We start from the raw sequence: 21,371 nt of genomic DNA, 5'->3' as shown, positions 1-21,371 counted from the left end.
TATTTTCGTGCTAGTAAGACAGGAATGGATGCTAGTGAGGCAATGTTGATTATATTTCAATTTCAGTGAGACGTGAATGGATGTCAGTAAGGCAATGTTGATTATATTTGCATGCCAGTGAGGTAGGAATGAATGTCGCTAAGACAATGTTGATTATGTTTCCATTTTAGTGAGGTTGGATTACTTACCGGTGAGGCAATGTAGATTATATTTCCATGCCGGTGAGACTGGATTACTTTCCGGTGAGGTAAGGTGTGTTGTTTATTCTGTGCCGGTGAGCCAAGTTGTGAAGGAGTATCGTTTTCCACAATTTTATACATGTTTGGATAAATCATTATTCTTTATTATTTTCCAGCACTAAGTACGTTTTTGTGTTCATCCCCTTTAATTTTAAAATATTTTCAGGTCAGTGAGCTTGGAGCAGCATGGCAGAATGGGTGTCCTTTGTATGTCCTTTGTATATCTTATCTTCACTAGTGGATAATTTACCCTGGGCGTGGCCCCCCAGACGTAGGTGTTTTATCACCGAATTGGGTATCGTGGTGCATTGTTCTTTACTTTCTGCAGTTCTTTCATTGTTACTTTGCTGCTGCTAATTCTCATGTTTTGTATGTGAGATTTAATGTATATGGATAGGTGATACTTTCATACACCGCATGCAGTCGTGATTTGTTGGGAAATTAATGAAATATCATTGTCCTTGTTTTGAAGATACCAATACCTTTAGATTTTTCTTTTCTAGACTAGAACTTTTTGAACTCAAGTGTTAGCGTTCAGTTTGCTAGCTAGACTGAAGAATGAAGACTGAAGACCACTGGACTGAAGATGCTTGACTGAATATCGGAATTGAAAAGGCTAAAGCCAAAAGACTAAAGTATTTGAAGAATGAAATATCATTGAAGTTTCAATTATAACTAAACACTAGTACTTGACACGTGGAAGAAGCGGACTGATACTTAAATCAAGTATCAGTAGAGATTCAGAAAGACATTCTTCCTCGGACTGAAGACTCAAGTTCAAAATAAGCCACGTATACCAGTCAAGTACAATCGCATTAAATGCGATTGATACGAAGATCGTCCTCGCCTAAGCAGAGTTTCCTAATTCGTGCTATCAACTCAGAAGCACCATACTCCTACTGCTAAGGACACTCGTTCTTCAACCAATCAGGAGCCTTAAAGATTGAAGCATCAGCCGAAGATTCAAATTTATCTCACAACGACAGAATTCTTGAAGACCATCTCTCCAACGGATCTATTCAAGACTCCGCCTATAAATAGAGCTCGAGGATCACCTTCAATCTTCGCCGATTTAAATTCATACGCTGAAGCTCAGTCAAATTTTCTAAGCCAGCTTTTACTTATCCAAAATATTTGAATCGAAGAAGAGAGTAACCCTTGTTGCAACCATCAATTAATCTGATTACATAAAATCTCTTAGATATTTCTAGGCACAAACTGATCCATCTTAACCCTAGAACCCAGATTACTCGAGAGCCTGTTCTCAGTAATCTTAGTTGAAAGATTTCAAACCTCTCATTCCTTCGAGTGTTTAAAGTGTTGATTAAGAGCGAGTTTAGAACAGTTATTCTAATTCAGAGTTCTTAACCTCCGCAAGCTAGACGTGTTGTCTTAGCAACTGCGAGCTGAGAAGGAGACGAGAAGTCCAATCCAATGTATTAGCACTGAAACCTTGTTGTTTCAGTTTAAGGTTTGTTGTGCACCTGTAAGCACAGCCCCAGAGCGTTTGTCAGTTTGATCAGGTGATCATGGACGTAGGAACTCGCTTTCCGAACCACGTAAAAATTCTCGTGTTGTGTGTCTCTTTTAGTACTTTCTTTTCTTTTGTTGTGCACAAACTCTTTATCTAACTGAAACTGATAAACTGAAAAGAGAAACCTAAAAATTGGCTAAGTGTTAATCTCAAAGGCTATTTCTTAAAGTTTATTTCCGCTGCGGGTGTTATCAGTCTAACTGACAAATCATTGGATAGTCAGTAAGATTTATAACACTTATCTGAATTCAAAATTCTAGACTAAAGCCTTACGTGGATTATTAGTTTATCGACTGGTTCCCCTAAACTGAAATCAAATACTGAAACATTACCAATATCAGTCTAAACCCCTTCTAAAACTTAAAACTCTTAGACTGATAACTTCAGTCTACTCCTTTCAGTATCAGTCGATACTAACTTCAGTTTTAAAAAAGAATTTTTAAAGGGTTAATGGCATGTAAATTACCAAACTATACCCAAATTCTGGTCTGGGCAACGAACTTCAAAGTGTATTTCAAAAATTACTAAACTCTGACATTGATCTGAATTGGTCACTCTAGTCATTTTTCGGTGAACAATTGATGACATGGACATTCCGAAAATCCTACGTGTTAAGGCCGGAGCTCTGACTAAATGCAACTGTTTAGTCTTCATAAAATGTCGTCGTTTAGAGATGAAATTCACATAACCTTATTTTACACATAAAACCCTAAATTACTCTTTCCTACCTTCATTTGCACACTCGAGTAGAAAGAATTCCTCCATGGGCAAGTCGTGGAACTGGAATAGTGAAATGGGAGAGTCATTCTCGAGCTCAGGGTCGTCGGACCGAGGGTATAACCACACAACAACGTGGCACTCGGGAACTTGGCTCCTCGACCTAAACTCCGCCGACATGGATTTGCGTCGTTGCGGACATCGAACACTCCTGTAAACCCTTATCGCCTTTTCTACTGTTGTCGCCTTCGAGGGGTAAGTTATTGAGATAAAATTGAGTTTATTGCTTTGATTTAGTCTGTCGATTGGATATGAACTTATTGTGTTGATTTAGTCAAGTGGAGCATGTGAGCTTTGGGAATGGCTTGATCCGGAGCTAAATGAGCACTACAAAAACCAGATTGCGAAGCTGAGGCTTCAATTGAGTATTGTTGTAGAGGAGCGTGATGAAGCCATAAAGAATGCTGCTTTCAAGTGTGAAGTGATGGATACCAGCACTACTAAAAAAAAACGCTCATACGTAACGGTAAATTTCCGTTATGTATGTACCAAAACTACCGTTCTATATAGTGGTGTTATGTATGAGGGCGCTCATACATAACGGTAATATACCGTTACCTATACAATATATACATAACGGTAACTGGGATATATATAACATATCCAAAACCGTTGTCTATGATACTAATACATAACGAAATTTTCTGTTATAAAATGTCTTTTTTCCGATATGTATTTGTTGTATAGATAACGGTTTTTTATGTTTTACATAACGGTTGTCCGCCGTTATCATATGGTAGAAAACATAACGATTTTTCGCCGTTATGAAAAATATTTTTGCGTTATAAAATATAATTCGTACATACAATTTTGCTATTATAGACAACGCTTTTTTGTATTTAGATAACGGTTATTTCCGTTATCTTTGAGTATGAATTATAACAGTTTCTTACCGTTATGTAATTTATATTATTCGTTGTGTAATTAGCTAATAGATAACAGTGTTTATTTGTATTAGAAACGGCAGTGAGAACCGTTATGTATTCTCAGTTATAAAATCAGCCATATTTTTCGATTTTTTTTTATTTTTTTGCCTGATTTTTGTAATTTTCTAATTTAAAATCATACAAATATACAATATTCTCAAATAATACAATCGAAAAAATATATTATATAAAATAACTTAAACTTCCAAACATTGTAGCTTCAAAGTACCTAAAGTAGTCATTTAATTTACATCCAAACATTAACATAAAATGGTGTTCAACACAATTGTCACCAAATTCTTTCATCATTTCCAGATTGAAAATCAATTCCAAAAATCAAACAAAATGCCACATCTTCCTACGTACCCCTGACTGCTATTGCGCGCCGTACACCTGACCATGAAAGAGAGAATAATTCAGTAAAACAGACTATATGTGTAAGAACACACTTAGGGATGATATAAGAGGATTAATAGCCTGATTATAATTCACAAGTCAAACAAAATATATACTTGATCAGTCCAATACATGTAATAAAACACACTTAGCGTACCTGTGAGCAGCATGGCGGAATACATGCTAGCCAAGGACAAGAATAAGTGGAAAAATGAGTATGAGTATGTGACTGGCTTCGACTTCTCTTTCTCTTTCTCTTCGTACTGCTCGTCTGCCTTGTCTAATGGTAGCAAAGGCCTCCCAGAACCTATGCACGATGTTTACCAAAACTGAACTTCAATTCAGGCAATTTCAATGAGGAAATATACATTCAATTCGTAAACATCATTACCTTCTTGCCCCTAAACTAGTTAAGAAAAGAAAAAATAGGAGAGATCAAATAATATGCAAAGAGAAAAGCATTAGAACATGTGTTTTGGCTTAAAGGGGAAAAAGGCATTTCCAAATAAAAAGCCTACTCGAATATGTAGAAGTTAAATTCTTTTTCTGGAAACATAGGTTTGTAGTGGAAAGTAACTCCAGTTTGACAGAAAACACTATTTGAATGCTACACCTAGTAGAAACCACTCGTAATTTCATAATGAACGAAAAACAAAATTAAAAATAACTGACCTGCTCGTGGAGAGCTTGGAGGAGAAAGCAACATTGTAGAAGATCCTGCTCAGACAACAGAATAAACAACAGATAAAACTATTGTGAGCAGCCCAAGGGCAAAACTACTGGTTGAAACTGCTCTAGAATGCTTGCGAAGACCATTGCATTCGTAATCCCTAGGTTCACTGGCAAGTCCACTGTAGCAGAGGTACATGCAATATAAAGATATAACTGAAGATGGCAAAATGCTTCCACATACCTATGTCGCGTCAGAGAATTAAGATTAGAAATCTACTGAAGTTATAAGGATGAGGAATATAGTAAGCATAAGGATGCAAGACAAGTTCATGAAGTTATATGGTGAAACGCGATTGGGGTCCAGATCAAAGTGACCTATTAAAGACTGCAATAATTCAGAAATCAGAAATGGATGATACATAAATTTAAAGATAAAACATGGAATAGTCATTACCTTAATTATGCCAACTGTTGCAGCTGATTGATTTTCAGTCGATACTTCAGGAACTTGACACAGGAGAGTAACCTGAAAGACACTGGAAATGTAATAATCGACCAAATAAGGGGAACAAAACTAATCATTCGCCAATGTTTGGGGAGCATAACTCCAACCCACGGTACCCACCACCCAAAGATTTCTGAAACTGGAGTGACTGTTCAGGATATTTGCAATAATAAATTATTTTATTTTACTTCTTTGATGCGGAAATAATATGTGATAGTTAATCAAGCATCTTTCATATCACTGCTCACCAGAAGGACAAATTAAAAACAGATGTGATCCAATTAAACAATTTCTTTCTTTTAAAAGAAATGAAAAAAAAAATGAATCAACTGAAAGTTTACAGCAAGTGATGAGACATCTACTTCAAAACCCACATAGGCTGAACCAGTGACATATCTTTCCATTAAATGTGTAGGTATACAGACTACTATGATCCAAAGAACCTGTGAAAAATCCTAGAGTATCCCTCCAAGAAAAAAGTCCACGAGTATGATACAAAAGGATTTGACCTTTCGAAGATTGATAATATATAGTGTTCACCAGGGAGAAAAGACCCTCACTACAGTTAAATAATTTATGAACCCTTATCGAGACATTAATGTTTCTATTAAAAGATATAAATTCCCATCATTTGTTTTAGCACACAAATGAACATGATCTAGATGAACTTTATGAACTTTCACACAAATCACGCAGTAGGAACAATAAGAGTAAAGAAGGTACCAAATTGAGAGCAGAAAACTACTAACTGAAAACCAAAGGAGTTGACAAAACATGAAAACTCAAATTCCTCACAAAGCAGCAGCATAAAGAATGGAACGGGAAAGGGACAAAGAAACGTCAGTTGGGAGAGAAAGGTTACCAGTTTGGCATAGCCCTCACTTTCTTCACGAAGCAAGTTAAATTTAGTTTGTTGATAAAGGAGTCGGGTGTTTACACGGACCTGAAACCAGAAATTGTACTTTCAAGAACAAATAGGAATATGAATACATGCTCAACGATAGACATGGTCTTGTACCATGATTTGCTAGCCAACTTAAATCAAGATTTGAATCACTGAGACGCACCCAACCACTTTGTGAAGTTCTCAAATTCTGTGTAGTCACTATCCGAGATCATGGTCTTGTACCATGATTTGCTAGCCGACTTGATCGTTGAAGCTTCCTCCTGCAAGAGACAAATAATGGAATGAGCAAGTCACAATGGGCAACTAAATGAGATAAGGAAGCTCTGCTTCAGTGAAATAGTAGTATTTATTTAACTTGTACAGTTTCAAACAAGAAACAAGCCATAAACTGGAAAATGGAGTATTAACTAATAAACTTCGGATCTCCTCACATAAATAAATATACAATCAATAACTAAGCAATCACAAAAGTAGATATTCTATTAGAATCACTTAAATCTCAGCAAACAATTACTGCAATGTATATGTGAGAGAGAAGCCACTTAAAGATTTGATAAATATATATATATGAAACTATGTGTGCTGATCAGGGTGTACCTCCATGATTTCCGACATGTTAACATCGTATATGATCAGTGCAGACGTAGTGTAATTGTAATGATCAGAAAACAAGTACTGATTCCGCCATGAATCTTTAACATAGCAATTGCCAACTATTTCTTCTATTGATTCGAATCTACTTCGACCAATAAAAAGCTGGCAATCTTGTACCGCAATATGCTCAGTTGCTGGTTCAAGAGCATCATAAAAGAGTTGGCAGAAAACAAGAAAGAATGGATGAATGTACAAACTCAACAAAAACCACTTGACAAATCCATGTGGGACGACGAAAGATTCGACAAGCAGCCAACAGGAAGCTATCAAACCCATTTCTAATCAACTGCTCTTAAATTTACAAGACTAATTAATATAGGTCGAGGAGACTACTACCACAAAGGGACCCTAAATATATAATCCCATATGAAATGAAAGATGAAAGTCTCTCCTGTAGCAGGTATTATCAAAGTGATAACAAGTCTAACACCACTACTAGTTTAAATTTAAATTTCAAACTACTAGTTTTTATGATGGAAGCTGAGCTTAATCACCTGCATTTAACAACATAAACACCAAAACTGAACACAAAACATAATCCTTCATCAATTTGAGTCATTCTTTCCATTTAGTACAATAATTCATTTAGGTATAATGAAAATTTCCTTATACATTGTTTATAATACCTGTAATTAAAATCATTAAAATTCAATTTTAAAAATTTTCAATTAATGCAACACGATAACCAGCAAAGATGATTCAGTTAACTCCTTTTGTTTTTAACACAAAATGATTAAACTCTTCAAAGTTGGATATCCATCGTGGGCCAAAATTAGAATTTTCTGCAAAATTTGATTTAAGGTTCAAATCACTTTTAGAAAATGCTCCAACGCATTCGACCACTACACTTCTAAAATATATTATCTCACATATTAATTGCAATAATTAAGTCAATATTGTAAAATCCCCTGAATAAGAAGACATTATATTCTAAAAGGGAAATAGATCGAAGGAGACGGCACCCAAATAGCATTACCTTTCGTTGGGAACTTGGGCGTTGGAAACTGCTGCTGCTGCGGAGTCGTCCGGGAAAGGCTAGGTGAGGGCGACGGGCTGTCGATCGAAGGAGACGGGGCGGGGCGAGCCGACGACGGTCGGAGAAGGCTGGGGCGGCGACGAGGGTAAGGGAAATTGAAGAGATTTGGTGGAGAAGGCTGGGGCGGCGACGAGGGTAAGGGAAATCGAAGAGATTTGGTGATTTGGTGGAAATGAGTGTAAGGAAGAAGGTGATTTGGGTGAAATTAATTTTAGAAAGAAAGGTTTGAGATTTTGGGCGAAAAGGTGGCGGGAGTGTTATATTTATTTTTTAGAAGAATAATTTTATTTTTAAAAATTAAAATAAAATAAAATATAAAATCATAGATAACAGTAGGAAATAACGGTTACAACTACTGTTATAAATTACGCTTATACATAACGGTTGGGTTAACGGTCCAGTAGCACTGTTATATATATCATAAATAGATAACGCTATTACGTAACGTTTAATTTGATACTGTTATAAATACATTTAGATAACAGTACATACATAACAGAGGTCCATAAAACCGTTATCTATATTCAAAAGTGCGCTCATACATAACGGTTTTTGACCAAAACCGTTATGTATGAACCGTTATCCCTATTTTGATTTTTAGTAGTGCAGAGACCGTGATAGGCATTCAGTGGCTGTGGAGATGGATTTACTGAAGGCTAAAAATGAGGCTCTTGAAGGCATCGTCGGTGGTCAGTGTGCAAAGCTGAGGATGACAAAATGGGTTGTTTGCGTGGTGGCTCTATTGTTTGCTATGCTGTGGATCTTGAAGTAATGTATGGAGTTGGTTAGGTTGAAGAGGACCTAGATTCTCTTCCTTTTGTATTAGATAGACATAGGTGAAGTTGTAGTAGGTCTATCTATTTTATGAATGAATTAATGTGAAGGCTACTTTTGGTTTAATACTTGTTAAGCTTTGAGTATACATTCGTTACTGATTTCATAACAAACACATTAGAACACAAAAAAAAAAAGGCAAGCTCAATATATTCAAATACAGTACATATATGCTTCTTAACATTGTTTCATAAAAACATATGTTCAAACCAAACACCAAAATAGGTTTTCTTCCAAAAATCATGAGATACGAATACCAGTTTACCATGTTATGTTGTTTCAAAAAAAACATAAAGTTTGCAGATTGTTCAAAGATCCGGAGTAGGCCCCCCATCAAGCCTACTCTCCTGTGTTGTTGGCACATCATTCTCTCCACCGACAACATTCCTTTAAGAGGAACCACCTTCTTCTTCATTACGTCTTGGCTTCTTGTACTTGCGCAATTGCATTGTGTTCTTGCTCGTACTAGAACCCTATATAAAACATGTATTAATACCAACTCATTGGCTACATAACACAAATATAATGAGAGACTTACATGGTAGAATGTGTTGCCTGTTTTTTCATTCACATAAACACTCATACCCCTTAGGGCAGTCCCTCATCCTGTGAATCGGCTTGATTTGTCTTTCTTCTTTGCACTTGATTGTTTGCTAGACGTGCCTTGTTCAGGAACTTGGTCTTTGCCCTTGTTTTTGCCTCCTCCTGGTTTTGAAGGCCTTCCAACCCTCCTCTAGTCCACATTTAAAACAAGCAAAACATTGTATTTTAAACAATATGAAATGATTTCACTGAAATGACTTTAGTAAAGGATTTCATTACCTTCTCAGTTTCTGGTACCTTCACTTCCTCATTGGTGCACTTCCATTTGTTGTGGCCCCTTGTTGCTTGCACTTGCTGCAAGTCATGACAACTCCATGCTTTGACATTCTTTCTTCCTTCTCTTGTGGTGCTCTCACTCATTTTTTTTTCGGTCTGCGGTCTGACTACATTGCCACCAATTTGGGGCCACATCTTCTTGCCAAGAATGGGTTTGATGCCATGCTCATAACCAGCCAAATAAGTTGAAACATAAAAACATTCAGCAACATAATCAAGGGGGTCACGGTCCATGTACTTGATTGCCGAAACAACGTGCACTACTACAAAAGTTTACATACATAACAGTACATAGATAACGGTTTTTTTCAAAAACCGTTATGTATGAGCGCACTTTTAGGAATAGATAACGGTTTTTCGAAAATCCGTTATCTATGTAGTGTTGTCTAAATGCATAGATAACGGTTTGAACAAATGCGTTATGTTTTTGCGTTATGTATTAGTTGCATACATAACGGTATTACAAAACCGTTACGCCACCGTTATCTATGACCATCTTTTATAACAGTTATTTATAACGCTAAAGAACCGTTATGTATAAGAGTCATTTACAACGATTTTTGAACCGTTATGTATGAGCGTCTCTAAAAACTGTTATGTATAATTTTTTTAATATTAATTTTTTAAAATAATATTATATTATATGAGAAAATAACAAATGAATTGTTGATCCTAAAATCAGAATCTATCTACCGTCTCTCTCTCTCGTTCTTCCTTCTCCGGCGCATCTCTCCGTCTGCCATTTCACCCTCATCGCCTCTCTCTATGGCCTCTGATGAAATCCGGCGAGCCGCCGCTTTCAACGGCTCTATGCTCTCTCTCCCTTCTTTGTCTTCCAATGAACCCCCACCTCCAAATCTAGAACCCTAGGACTTCGACTTCTCCGCGCCGCCCTTTTCCGCCGATCTTTCCGCGCTGCCTTCTCTCCCCGTCAATATCCACGGACGCCTCATTCTGTTCTGTCACATCTCCCCCTCTCCCGTCGCCTCTCTCTCTCTCCCACGTCCAAATTTTAAACCCTAGGTCGCCGCCCCCGCATCAGATCCTCCGCCCCGCCTTAGTGCGCGGCTGCGTCGCCCCCACCCACCTCCTCTGGCCTCGGCGCTTCTGTTGGTCCGTCCGGTGACTCCACTATTTTCCTTGAATGCCTCTATTACCCTCGGCTGCAATTCAGTCTACAAATCTTAGATTCACAATCGATGCCTTCGTTGTTATCCGTCAATACTTGTTGTCTCCACTTCACCGCATTGCGTTGCAGTTATCCACAATCAATTCGTGAAATTGAGGTAAGTTTTTTGGTCCGATTGTTTGATTTCAGTGTAGTTGAGGCTTCTTCTGAAAGTTTATTAGTTCTGAACTATGATTATCGGATAGTAGCGGACGGATTTCGTTTGTGTAATTTGGTCGAAAATCACTTCCAAACGGTTTCATTTATAGAGTCTTTACATTTGTTTCCTGATATTAGTCTTTGAGAAGTCATAGTGTGGATGCTGATAGTTGCATTTTGTTGTGAAGATAATGGTAATTGGTGATGAATTTTGTCATAGAGAAGTATGGGTGACATCTTCAATTGGTGATGAGTTTAACTGCTTTGGGAATATCCTTGTTTGACTTTGATAATTCTCACTAATCAACATGAATTAAGTGCTATTAGCTACAATGTTTCATATTATTTATGTTAATGTGGCTATGCGTTTAATAAATATTAATAGAGGAATATCTGGATGATGTATTTTTGTTCTCTTCCTATGTCAGGTTCAAAATTCACAGAATATAAAGTACAATGGTACTATTCAAGGGTTGAAGTACATATGGAGAACTGAGGGATTTAGGGTCTTGTTCAAAGGGAATGGCACTAATTATGCTCGAATTGTCCCAAATTCAGCTGTAAAATTCTTCAGCTATGAGCAAGCATCCAAGTATGCTCCTGCGATATCACATAATATTCATAATCTGATTTCATATCTTCTTATTATTGTATGCCTTAGATGATTTTGATTATATTTTGTTTTTGTGCCTATTGAAGAATTAGTCACGTCATTTATTATTGTTTTTTTTAATTGATATACATGTTCTATTTTATGTAATTAGAAAATGTGAAGCTTATTATCTAGAGAAAGTATCTCATGACACATACTTATTAAAGGAAAAATAAATCTGATGAGATCATGAGATCATTCATCAATTGAAGTACTTCGGTTGACTAAATTCTTAAAATTCTTTCCTTGTTTTGAAGCAGGAGATGCCATAATAACTGGTTTTCCACGGGTTATGTGATTATTGCACTGCTGGACAGTGTTATCTGATTGTTTCCAAATATAAAAATCTTTCTATTTAACTCTATACGATAATGTCCATTGGAATTTTGACATGATTAAGGAACTTCCACTTTCTGAAATGCATATTAACATTAGAAACATAACCATGATGCTGTGGAGCAATGACTCAATAGTAGGAGGGTTAAGATTTGTGAAAGAAAATGCTTTATATATTCGGACATAGGATTGTCTCCTACCATATCTGATTATTGGCGTCACCAACTTGATTTTATCGCTAGTGTGATCATTGACCGATTTTGCTCTGTGTTTCATATTCTCATACTTGTATCTGTTGAGCTGCTCTTGGTGTTTAACAGTTGTTTATAACATTTTAATGCTTTGTAGTATGATCAACATGTCCTTTTGGCTATGGTGATATCTTTTTTTCATTAGTAGCTGGCATGTCTGATCCCCCGGGAAAGAGTTTCGAACTTTAGTTTTCTAGTATCTTTATATTGGTTGTCTTGCTATTGAGATACAGTTGGGGCTAATCTGAACATTGATAGCTATTTCTCACATAATGCGTTTTCTTTTCCTTCTTGTCACCCTTTAAGTTTTTTATTTTCCTTTTGGTTGCAGGGGTATATTATATTTATATCAGCAACAAACTGGAAATGGTAAGTTCATTGTTCTTGTACTAGTTTTTATAACTTTGCTTTCTCTCGCTCGCTCGCTCGTCGTTGATTCCTCTAAAGGTCAATTTGTAGTTAAAATCTCAATTTAATGCAATACCTACTTCAAATCGTCTCTTGTTTTGCTTGGAGAGGTTAGATGATGGCGGTGTTTGAATTAGTCTGGTGATTTGTGGTTGTTTTAGCTTGGGCATTCCTTTTAATTTCTTCTACTTTGTTTATCCCCTTTTTTTTCATAGCGAGATTATTCGATTGTTAAGAGGATTTATTGTTGCTTAGTGTGAAACTGTTTTTGGTGTCTCAGGATGTGAACCTAAATATTTTACAGATGGTGTTAGTGTTGCAAGTGGTAATTTCCTGGCAGCTAAGGTTAGAAGACGTCTTCTTCGGTTTCGTATCTTGTTCAATATCATGTCATTCCTACAACTCATTTGTTTCCTGATCATTGGTATGCTGAAATTTGGTGTCCTTGGCTTTGCAGAGAAGAGGAGTAGTAGAAGGAATTGATTATGGATCAACGGGTGAAGTTAAGAAAGTAGATGTTTCTCGTATACGTGAGTTTTACCCATCTCCACTTGCCTTGACATATCTACGCTTTCATAATTTATGCATCTATTTTTATTGTATGCTATTAGAATTCTTCATTGAGTTCCTTTCAATATGACAATTGAAAGAGCTCCAGCTCTTCTTGGAAAACTATGCACTGTTCATCTTAATCAATTATGTAAATTTTTGGTGCAGAACTATTGGGAAAGATTTTTGTCCAATCGGGAAACAATATCAAGTCTGTTTATTAATTTGGTTTGACATTTCATACTATTTGTCAGGAATTACATTCATTATCTTTACTTCTGGGGGATTCTTGGACATTTGCAGGCTCTGCTAGCTGCTCTTGCTATTATGTCGGATCTTATGTTCGACTTCTTGGGAAGGTGCAGTAACGAAGCCCTCAAGGAAGAGATGGAAGAGAAAAGAAGGGCTCAGGTGCACTTTAAGTTATGTAATGTGCTACCTCAGACGATTGCCTATTTGATGCCTATTTTTTTAGTTTGTCACTTTAATAATTCTGATGGTAGCGGTCATTCTTCATTTTTCACTAAATCTCTATTGCAGATTACTTTCATGAGGAAGAATGATTTCAGGAAAGAGCAACTAGTTCTTGAGGACTTAGTGCTAGAATACATAGTATGATAGATTTTCGTTTTAGCTATAAGATAGTTGATACTTTTAATTTTGAATCGAATATGCAATGATGATGTATACTTGATACTTGGTTCATTTGGATGGTAATGTATGAATATTTTGGATGATATATAAAATTGTTATTGTTGATTTTATCATTTTGTTGTTTTAAAGTTATTTATTTATTTTTTGAGATAAATAATATAAAAATCGAGAAAAAATATTAAATATACTACTTATAGTTGGAATACATAACACTATAAAAAATACAAAAAAACTGTTATGTATTTCTATCAAAGATAACGGTTAAAACCGTTATAAAAAGTACAAAAAACTGTTAACTATGATAGGAAAAAAAACAAAAAAAATACAAAACATAACGGAAAAATCCTCATACATAACGGTATAAACTGTTATGTATAATCATTATAGATAACGGTTTCATACCGTTATGTATGAGCGTCTCGTACCGTTATCTATTCTCACATACATAACGGTTTTTTAACCGTTGTCTATGATACGTATCATAGATAACACCACTATACACAACAGCTTTTTGCTCATAGATAACGGATTTTATCCGTTATCTATGAGCGTTTTTCTAGTAGTGGTGCTTGCATGGGATACCTGTCAAATCCCACTCTCTACAAGAACATCCATTATGTCCATTGTTTCCAGTTTTAACATGAACAATGAACGTGTCTCCTTCATAATGCACTTGGAATGAATCATACATTGCAGGGAGTGTCATACAATATGCACTAGCATTCAAATTCTTTTCCAACAACTTTCAAATATTTGGTGTTATCTTACCAGTGACAAGACTCATGGCTTTGAATTTTTGAACCTGCCTAACCATCAAAGAAGACCTAATCTCTTCTAATATGTGAATAACATGTTTACCCCGAGCATTTAGTATATATCCATTAAAGCATTCACTTATGTTATTATCCACACTATCACTCTTGTGGTAAGTTGAGATGAAGGCCTTACAGAATTTAGTTGTGTCGCGTGCCATGAAATCATCAAAGGCTGCCGGTGACTCTATTTTCATATCTTGAACCGCGATTTTGAAGTCAACTTCATAGGTTGCATACACCGCTTGAAAAAATAGGTTTTTAAGGCTTTGACCCTTGTGGACCTTTTTCCAGTTCATGTAGATATGACGAGCACAATTCCTATGCTCCGCCTGAGGTGCCAACCTACCAACCGCATTTTGTAATCCCTACGAAATACAAGACACGAAATTACAAAGACAGCTATGATATGAATATTAAGAATAAAAAATTTATGTAAAGAAAATGAATTTCGTTACCTTTTGTTGGTCACTGATGAAGGCCCATCCACTTCCATCACGAAGCTCTAAATCCGCAAACAAAGTTTCCAAGAACCATGTCCAACAGGCTTCATTTTCAGCCTCCACCGCAGCCCATGCTAAGGGAAACATCCCATTGTTTCCGTCTTTCCCAGTAGCACAGAGAAGATGGCCTCCCAAGTACGTTTTAAGAAAGCAACCGTCAATACCAATGACTGGTCTGCAGCTGGCTTTGAAGCACTTTCTCAAAGCACTCAAACCAATGTACAGTTCTTTGAAAGTGTTATCGGGTTGTAGCAGAAGCTCAAACCTTCCTTCAGGATCCACGCGATGAAGTTCAGCAACATAATTCTTTATCATGGCATAGTGTTCGTCCACAGACCCTCTCACCATCTCCTGAGCCATTCTCCTAGCCTTATAGAGTCGGTCCTTAGGCACTCTAACTTTGAACCTCTCGAGAATATCAGCATGCAAATCTTTAACCTTCAGATTATATCTAACCCTATAGACATTCAAGTACCTACCGGCTATCTACTGAGAAGTCAACAATTTATTAGACATGGCCTTAGGACAACTATGCTCCCCACTACAAGATCTAATCATAAATGTTCCATTAGGCTGGACATAACTAGCATATAGCTTCCAAGGGCAAGGTAGGGTACATTTTGCCAACAATTTTTTCTTAGATACTCCCTTAAAATGGATATATCTGCCGTTTTCTATTGCCCATGTTGTCAAAGCAGCCCTACATTGAAGCATATCCTGGAAATACATGCCAATTACTGGCTTCATTTTGTTGTGGTCACATCTAGGATCATATACTACCCTCTTGACCCTCAACCTATGATCGAAGTCAGAATCAGTTTCATCCGAGACAAATTCCTTTTCATCATTCTCGTAATCAGACTGGTATGTGTGTTCAACATCGGCCTCGAAGCCATCTTTTTCATTCATCAGTTTAAAAACACTATCAACCTTTCTTAATTTCTTTCGCATTTGCAAGTTCTCTTCATCAGATATATAGTCTAGATTTCGTAGACTAACATATGACAACTCACTTTCACTAGGTTCATAATCTTCACCCTCACTACTATCTGAGAAACACTCCATATTGATGTGATGAGGAGTGATATATGCAGAGTAGGGAAATGATGCAAATCAGAGGAATCGACCCCACCAGCGGAACAAGTATGACAGAAGAAACACACTCGTCAGAAGAATCATCCTCACCAGAGGAGTCGTACTTGCCAGAGGAACCATTCTCACCAGAGGAATCTCATTCACTAGAGACATCTCACCCACCAGAGTAATGGCTCTTGCCAGAGGAATCAGGTTCGCCCAAGAAATCACCCTCGCCAGAGAAGTCATCTCCACCAGAGGAGCTACATCCGTCAGAGAAGCTGTTCTCGCCAGAGGAATGCTCTTCAACAGCAGAGGCACTAGAAAGCGCGGGGAAGTCTCCCGCGTTTAGGCAAAGTTACCATTCTACCCTCAAACACGCAAGGCGCATGCACCACAGACGAATTTACCGTTTTACCCTTCATTTGTAATCTATAAATAGGACATACGTGCTCTCTTGTACTCTACGTTATCTCTCACTTTCAAATACAGCAGCAAATTCTCTCTTGTGTTCTAGCTTTCAATTGTTTTCTTCGTCTTCTTCAGCTAATCAAACTAGGTATAATTTATGATTATCGTTTTAGCTTAGGTGTTGGTCCTTGATTCACCATGATGAAATCGTCAATCTCGGAATATGTGGCATTATCTAGGTGACCCCAGTCCCCATCATCATGTAAATATGTAAACCCAAATGAGTCTCTACAACTGTCTCAACTAAACCCTCACCATCATCACCTGCTGGTGGTTCCTTTACCAATTCCTCCCTTTCATCCTCAGAATTTTCCTCCCCTTCATCCTGAGAACCTCTCTCACCCGCAAAGAAAGCATCAAGACCACCATCCTCCACACTCTCATCATCTCCCTCAGAACCAGACCCACTCTCCCCGTCAGCTTCACTAATATATTTCTCAACTAAACCCTCACTTTGTAATTTAGACTCTTTGTCCCTCGCCTCAGAGACTTTGCTATCACAAGCTTTTCCCTCAGAAACCTTCCCTCCCTCACCCATATCTGTACCAAGCCTACCCCCATCCACACATACAGTTAATACTGCGTGCATATCCAGTAGACTCAACATTTCCATTACACTTTGATCATTAACTATTACCTTATGTGTTTGAGTTCTAGGTATTCTATAATACAACCCAGCCCAGGACACATAGCCTAATTCTTTCACATAGTCAAGAAGATCAAAGTACCCGAACCTATCAGGATCTAACCCAATCTTAGTGTCAAAACCCCCACCTATGTAATGTTGTTTAGCTTCATAGTTAATGAACCTACCCCCATGGAAAATATGGAAACCAAATTCAGAGGCACTACAAATATGACAACAAAATTCAAATCAACAATAACCACAACCAACCAAGATTCAAATCATTATCAAATACGTAAATTGGTTAAATCGGCTAAACTTGAACATGCAAAACCCTACAACAGTGATACTCCAACATAAATGCACAAACGACAGGCTTACATAGAATTTTATACAAACGAAATCAATTTAATACTATTCGAATTTACCTTTTCGCCATTGTTTAGTGTTTGGGGACCACAAACTAACAGAAACCCACGATGTCGACTGACAAACATGGATTTCATACCTCAATATCGCATGAATTGTTGTCATTTTCCCCATAAATTGATTGCTAATATGTGTTTGTATCCCAATTTTAAGTTTTATCAAGTCTTGATTGCTTGGTATAGTTTTTGAATATTTTCAGGGCAAATCAACAGTTGATTGGAGAATTGTGGGAGCATAAGAGTGAAGTACGTCTCGAGAGAAATCCGTGAGTGCGAACGGCGCCCGAATCAGAGCTCGGACTAGGGAGAACGGAGCCGACGAAGCCAGCTGCGCAGGACCCCACGGCCGCGGCAGCCGGCCGTGGCTGAAGAACACTGAACCGCGGTCCCTCCCGCGACCGCGGGCTCCTGCGCCCGAGTACAGAACGATTTTGAACGTCGACCGCGGTCAGAGCCGCGACCGCGGTCCCCGACCGCAGCCTCCTCCCTTTCCAGCCACGTTCCAGACCGCGGTTCGTGCCGCGACCGCGGGGATAAGGCGGGGATCCGCCCTTTGGTGGGCCCAGACGCGAATTTTGACTCTAAAACCCCATTTTTCCCCCTTTTTCTCTCATTCTTCCTCACTCTTCTTCTCCAACATTCATTACACACACCAACCCTTTCACTCCCAATCTTCCATTCACAACCCTAGCTCCATAACTACACTCAACCACCCATTTGAAGAAGGCATTGAAGAGGAGAGAGGATTGAAGCAAGCTATTCAATAGGATTTGTTCATTCTTTCTCTCTCTTTCATTTATGTTTCCTTTGTTATTGGGTATGTTATTGTTGAACATGATAGGCTAAATTTCTCTTTGATTTGGGGATTAGGCTAGATGATTATTGTAATGGATTGATTATTTGTGCTCAATATAAATCTTGTTTGTTCCTTTGCACATTATCTTTTCAAACCCTTGCTTTATTTCTTGTATGGTTTGTTGGCCACATTCTATGCATTCCTAATTGAGGCAAAATGTGATATACCCTTTTTGAAAGATGAAACATAAAATATACCCACTTTTTTTAAAACAATAAAATCTACCCACTTAGGACATTTTTACCCCTATGTGTAATTCGCGCATTGCTCGCATTGCTCGACACTAAAGCGTCGAGCATTGAACTGTCGAGCATCGAGCATGTCGAGCAATAGTTTAAATTGAACTATTGCTCGACTCCTCGAACATCGAGTGTCGAGCAATTAAGAACTGTCGAGCATGTTGAGCAATTAAGAACTGTCGAGCATGTCGAGCAATAGTTCAATGTCGAGCAAGACGAGCAATAGTTCAAATTGAACTATTGCTCGATATTAAGTGTCGAGCATTGAGTGTCGAGCAATGTGAACCGTCGAGCACTGAACATTTTTGGCACAAATTCAAAAATCAAACCTCAGATCTTGGCACAATTTCAAATATCAAACTTCAGATCAGAAATCGTACGACATCAGATCGGAAATCGTGCAGGTGGGGGAATCGGTAGAGAGAGAGAGAAGAAGAAGAAGAAGAAGAAGAAGAAGAAGAAGAAGAAGGCTGCGGTGGATCTGTGGCCACGGCGACGGGATCTGTGGCTGCGGTGACGGCGCTAGGGCGGCGGAGGCGGAGGCACGCTGGAGGGCGGCGGAGGCGCGCTGAGAGAGAGATGGGAGAGAGAAGAAGAAGAAGGTTGCGCCTGTGATTTGGAGAGGAGTCGCGGCGAGGCAGAGGAGGAGGAGAGGCTGGACGGCTGAGACGGGAGGCTGCGGCGAAGGCGTGCGTGGAGGCGCCGGAGGCGCGCCGGAAGCGCGCTGGAGAGAAAAACGGCAGCGCGCGACGGAGGCAGATCTGGGCGGCCACGGCGACGGGATCTGTGGCTGCGGCGACGATGCCAGGGCGGCGGCGGCGGCGGAGGCGGAGGCGCGCTGAGAGAAAGATAGATGGGGAGAGGCTGCAATTTTTTTTTGGGGTGGGGGGAAGAGGTTGCGATTTTTGGTGTTTTTTTTGGAGAGGGGATTTGTTTGGTATTTTCTTTTTGTTTTAAGGGTATCTTAGTCCTTTCAACCTCAAAATGGGTACATTTTATATGTTTAATTTTGGGTGGGTATATTTTATGTTTCCTTTTTCAAATAGGGTAAAAAACACCATTAACCCTTCCTAATTTGCAATTTGAATCGGGAGAGAATAATTGCAATAGATAAGGTGTTTGAAACATATCAATTCGACAACCGGGAGGTTGAGAGTTGGGTGAGAGTATGTTGATCTTTGTGTGCTTTTGGGAGTTATAGGTTAGAAGTTGACCGGGGACGGCAACTATGACCCGTAATCTACCGTTCTAGTCGTCCGGGAGGGGGCTAGAACTAGTTGGGAGATCACTCTAGATAATTAGGATCGTCAAGATTAGTATTGAGCTATAATTGAAGTCCTTTGCTTAACCATCGATGCCTAGTCCCTAAATCATTACATTAGTCCACGTTGTTTACTTGTTTTCATTTGTCTTTGCACTTGTTAAGTATTTAGTTAGATAATCAAACCAATCACTCCATCGTTTAGTCTAAATAGTCTAGTAAAATGAATTAGGATAATCACTAGATTAAACTACTAATCCTTGTGGGATTCGACCTTGATTCCATATATTACAACTACCCGTATACTTGCGGCGTGGTGAAAATATTAGCGAACAAGTTTTTGGCGCCGTTGCCGGGGATTAGTTTAGTTTCATTACTTGTGATATTTTGCTTCATTGTGCTTAACTACTTTAGACATTTTACTTGCTTTAATTTTTGTTTTCTATTTTAAGATTGTGATTTGACTCTTTGTTTTTGTTGGTTGATAGGTAGTATATGAACACAAGGTCTAAGGGTGCACCTCTTATACCTATAGACCTTGAGGTTGAAGCTTTTTGCCGACACAACAAAGCAAGAACAAGAAGAGATAGAGAGTTGGAGGAAGTCATGGCGGAAAATCACGACTTAATCCGTCAACTCCAAAGGCAATTGGAAGACATGCAAGGGCAAATCAATGAGCAAGAAGCTCTAAGAAATGTACCACCACCACCACCTGTTAGCAATATGTTCCAACCCATTGTCCAACAAGGAGGAGTACATGCCCCGAGAATCAACGCCAACAATTTTGAGCTCAAGCCGGCCCTCATAAATATGGTACAACAAAACCAATTCGCCGGTCTTTCCCAAGATGACCCGAATGGACATCTTGGAAACTTCTTGGAGATATACGGCACCATCAAGATAAATGGAGTCCCGGAGGATGCCATTCGACTTCGACTCTTCCCCTTTTCACTAAGGGGCATGGCCAAGACATGGTACCAATCTTTAGAGGGTGGTTCTATCACTACATGGGAGAACATGGCTCAAAAGTTTCTCAACAAGTTCTACCCTCCGGGTAAAACCATGAAGATGAAGAAGGACATAGTCCAATTTCACCAATTTGATGGAGAATCCTTCTACGAAGCTTGGGAGAGATTCAAAGAGATGCTAAGGAAGTGCCCTAACCATGGCTTAGATCAAAACACAATCATTTGTGTATTCTACACCGGGTGTAGTGGTGAGATGCAAAGAGACATAAATGCATCGGCCAATGGAGCATTGTTGGAGAAAAGCCACGCGGAGGCCGCTCACATCATAGAGAACTTGGCCACCAATTGCCATCAATTCCCGACGGAGAGGATCATCTTGAAGAAAGTGGCGGCTACTACAAGCTCGGATCCCATAGCCCTTTTGACGGCTCAAATGACCGCCATGAATAGCAAGATTGATGCTACGTCAATATCAAGGGTAGAGCCCGTGGTTGAAGAACAAACTAGCTTCGAGGATGTGAACTACATCAACAACAACAACAACCGAGGCTATGCGAACTTCCGGCCCCAACAACAAGGTGGCTACCAAGGGCAAGGG

The 21,371-nt window shown here is 38.6% G+C and overlaps 1 protein-coding gene, 1 long non-coding RNA gene and 1 other non-coding gene across 9 annotated transcripts; 1 reads left to right on the top strand and 2 right to left on the bottom strand.

Moving 5' to 3' along the window:
- Positions 1-3,638: 3,638 nt before the first annotated feature.
- LOC131011204 (uncharacterized) lies at positions 3,639-7,862 on the bottom strand. Of its 6 annotated transcripts, none has more exons than XR_009096787.1 (7): positions 7,587-7,862; positions 6,068-6,216; positions 5,912-5,992; positions 4,999-5,070; positions 4,545-4,929; positions 4,030-4,179; positions 3,639-3,869 (listed from the first exon to the last, which is right to left on the bottom strand). It is a non-coding gene; the product is annotated as an uncharacterized LOC131011204 (long non-coding RNA). The 6 variants fall into 6 exon arrangements; XR_009096786.1 differs by having other exon boundaries at positions 6,117-6,216; XR_009096789.1 differs by having other exon boundaries at positions 4,545-4,919; positions 6,117-6,216.
- A 2,196-nt stretch (positions 7,863-10,058) lies between these two features.
- On the top strand, positions 10,059-13,638 carry LOC131011203 (uncharacterized). Of its 2 annotated transcripts, XR_009096785.1 has the most exons (8): positions 10,059-10,645; positions 11,115-11,278; positions 12,257-12,294; positions 12,614-12,678; positions 12,791-12,863; positions 13,051-13,093; positions 13,186-13,293; positions 13,423-13,638. XR_009096785.1 is itself a non-coding variant. In XM_057938997.1 (7 exons), exons 1-7 carry the CDS (start codon positions 10,559-10,561, stop codon positions 13,193-13,195), a joined length of 480 nt encoding a protein of 159 aa, XP_057794980.1. In that variant the 5' UTR covers positions 10,059-10,558; the 3' UTR covers positions 13,196-13,638. The 2 variants fall into 2 exon arrangements, 1 of the variants encoding a protein (XP_057794980.1); XM_057938997.1 differs by having other exon boundaries at positions 13,186-13,638.
- Positions 13,639-20,870: 7,232 nt separating this feature from the next.
- LOC131013819 (small nucleolar RNA R71) lies at positions 20,871-20,977 on the bottom strand. Its single transcript, XR_009097897.1, has one exon. It is a non-coding gene; the product is annotated as a small nucleolar RNA R71 (small nucleolar RNA).
- Positions 20,978-21,371: the final 394 nt, after the last annotated feature.

Source organism: Salvia miltiorrhiza, chromosome 2, assembly GCF_028751815.1.
Source record: "Salvia miltiorrhiza cultivar Shanhuang (shh) chromosome 2, IMPLAD_Smil_shh, whole genome shotgun sequence".
Classification (NCBI taxonomy): Eukaryota; Viridiplantae; Streptophyta; class Magnoliopsida; order Lamiales; family Lamiaceae; genus Salvia; species Salvia miltiorrhiza.
Note: the sequence above shows the minus strand (reverse complement) of the source record. Positions and strands in the feature narration are given on the sequence as shown.

Excerpts from the sequence above, each read along its gene's own strand:
- LOC131011203 (XM_057938997.1), top strand. The coding sequence starts at position 10,559 with ATGCCTTCGTTGTTATCCGTCAATACTTGTTGTCTCCACTTCACCGCA. Across the intron at positions 10,646-11,114 it reads AATCAATTCGTGAAATTGAG|GTTCAAAATTCACAGAATAT; the intron begins GTAAGTTTTTTG and ends TTCCTATGTCAG. Across the intron at positions 12,679-12,790 it reads GTAATTTCCTGGCAGCTAAG|AGAAGAGGAGTAGTAGAAGG; the intron begins GTTAGAAGACGT and ends TTGGCTTTGCAG.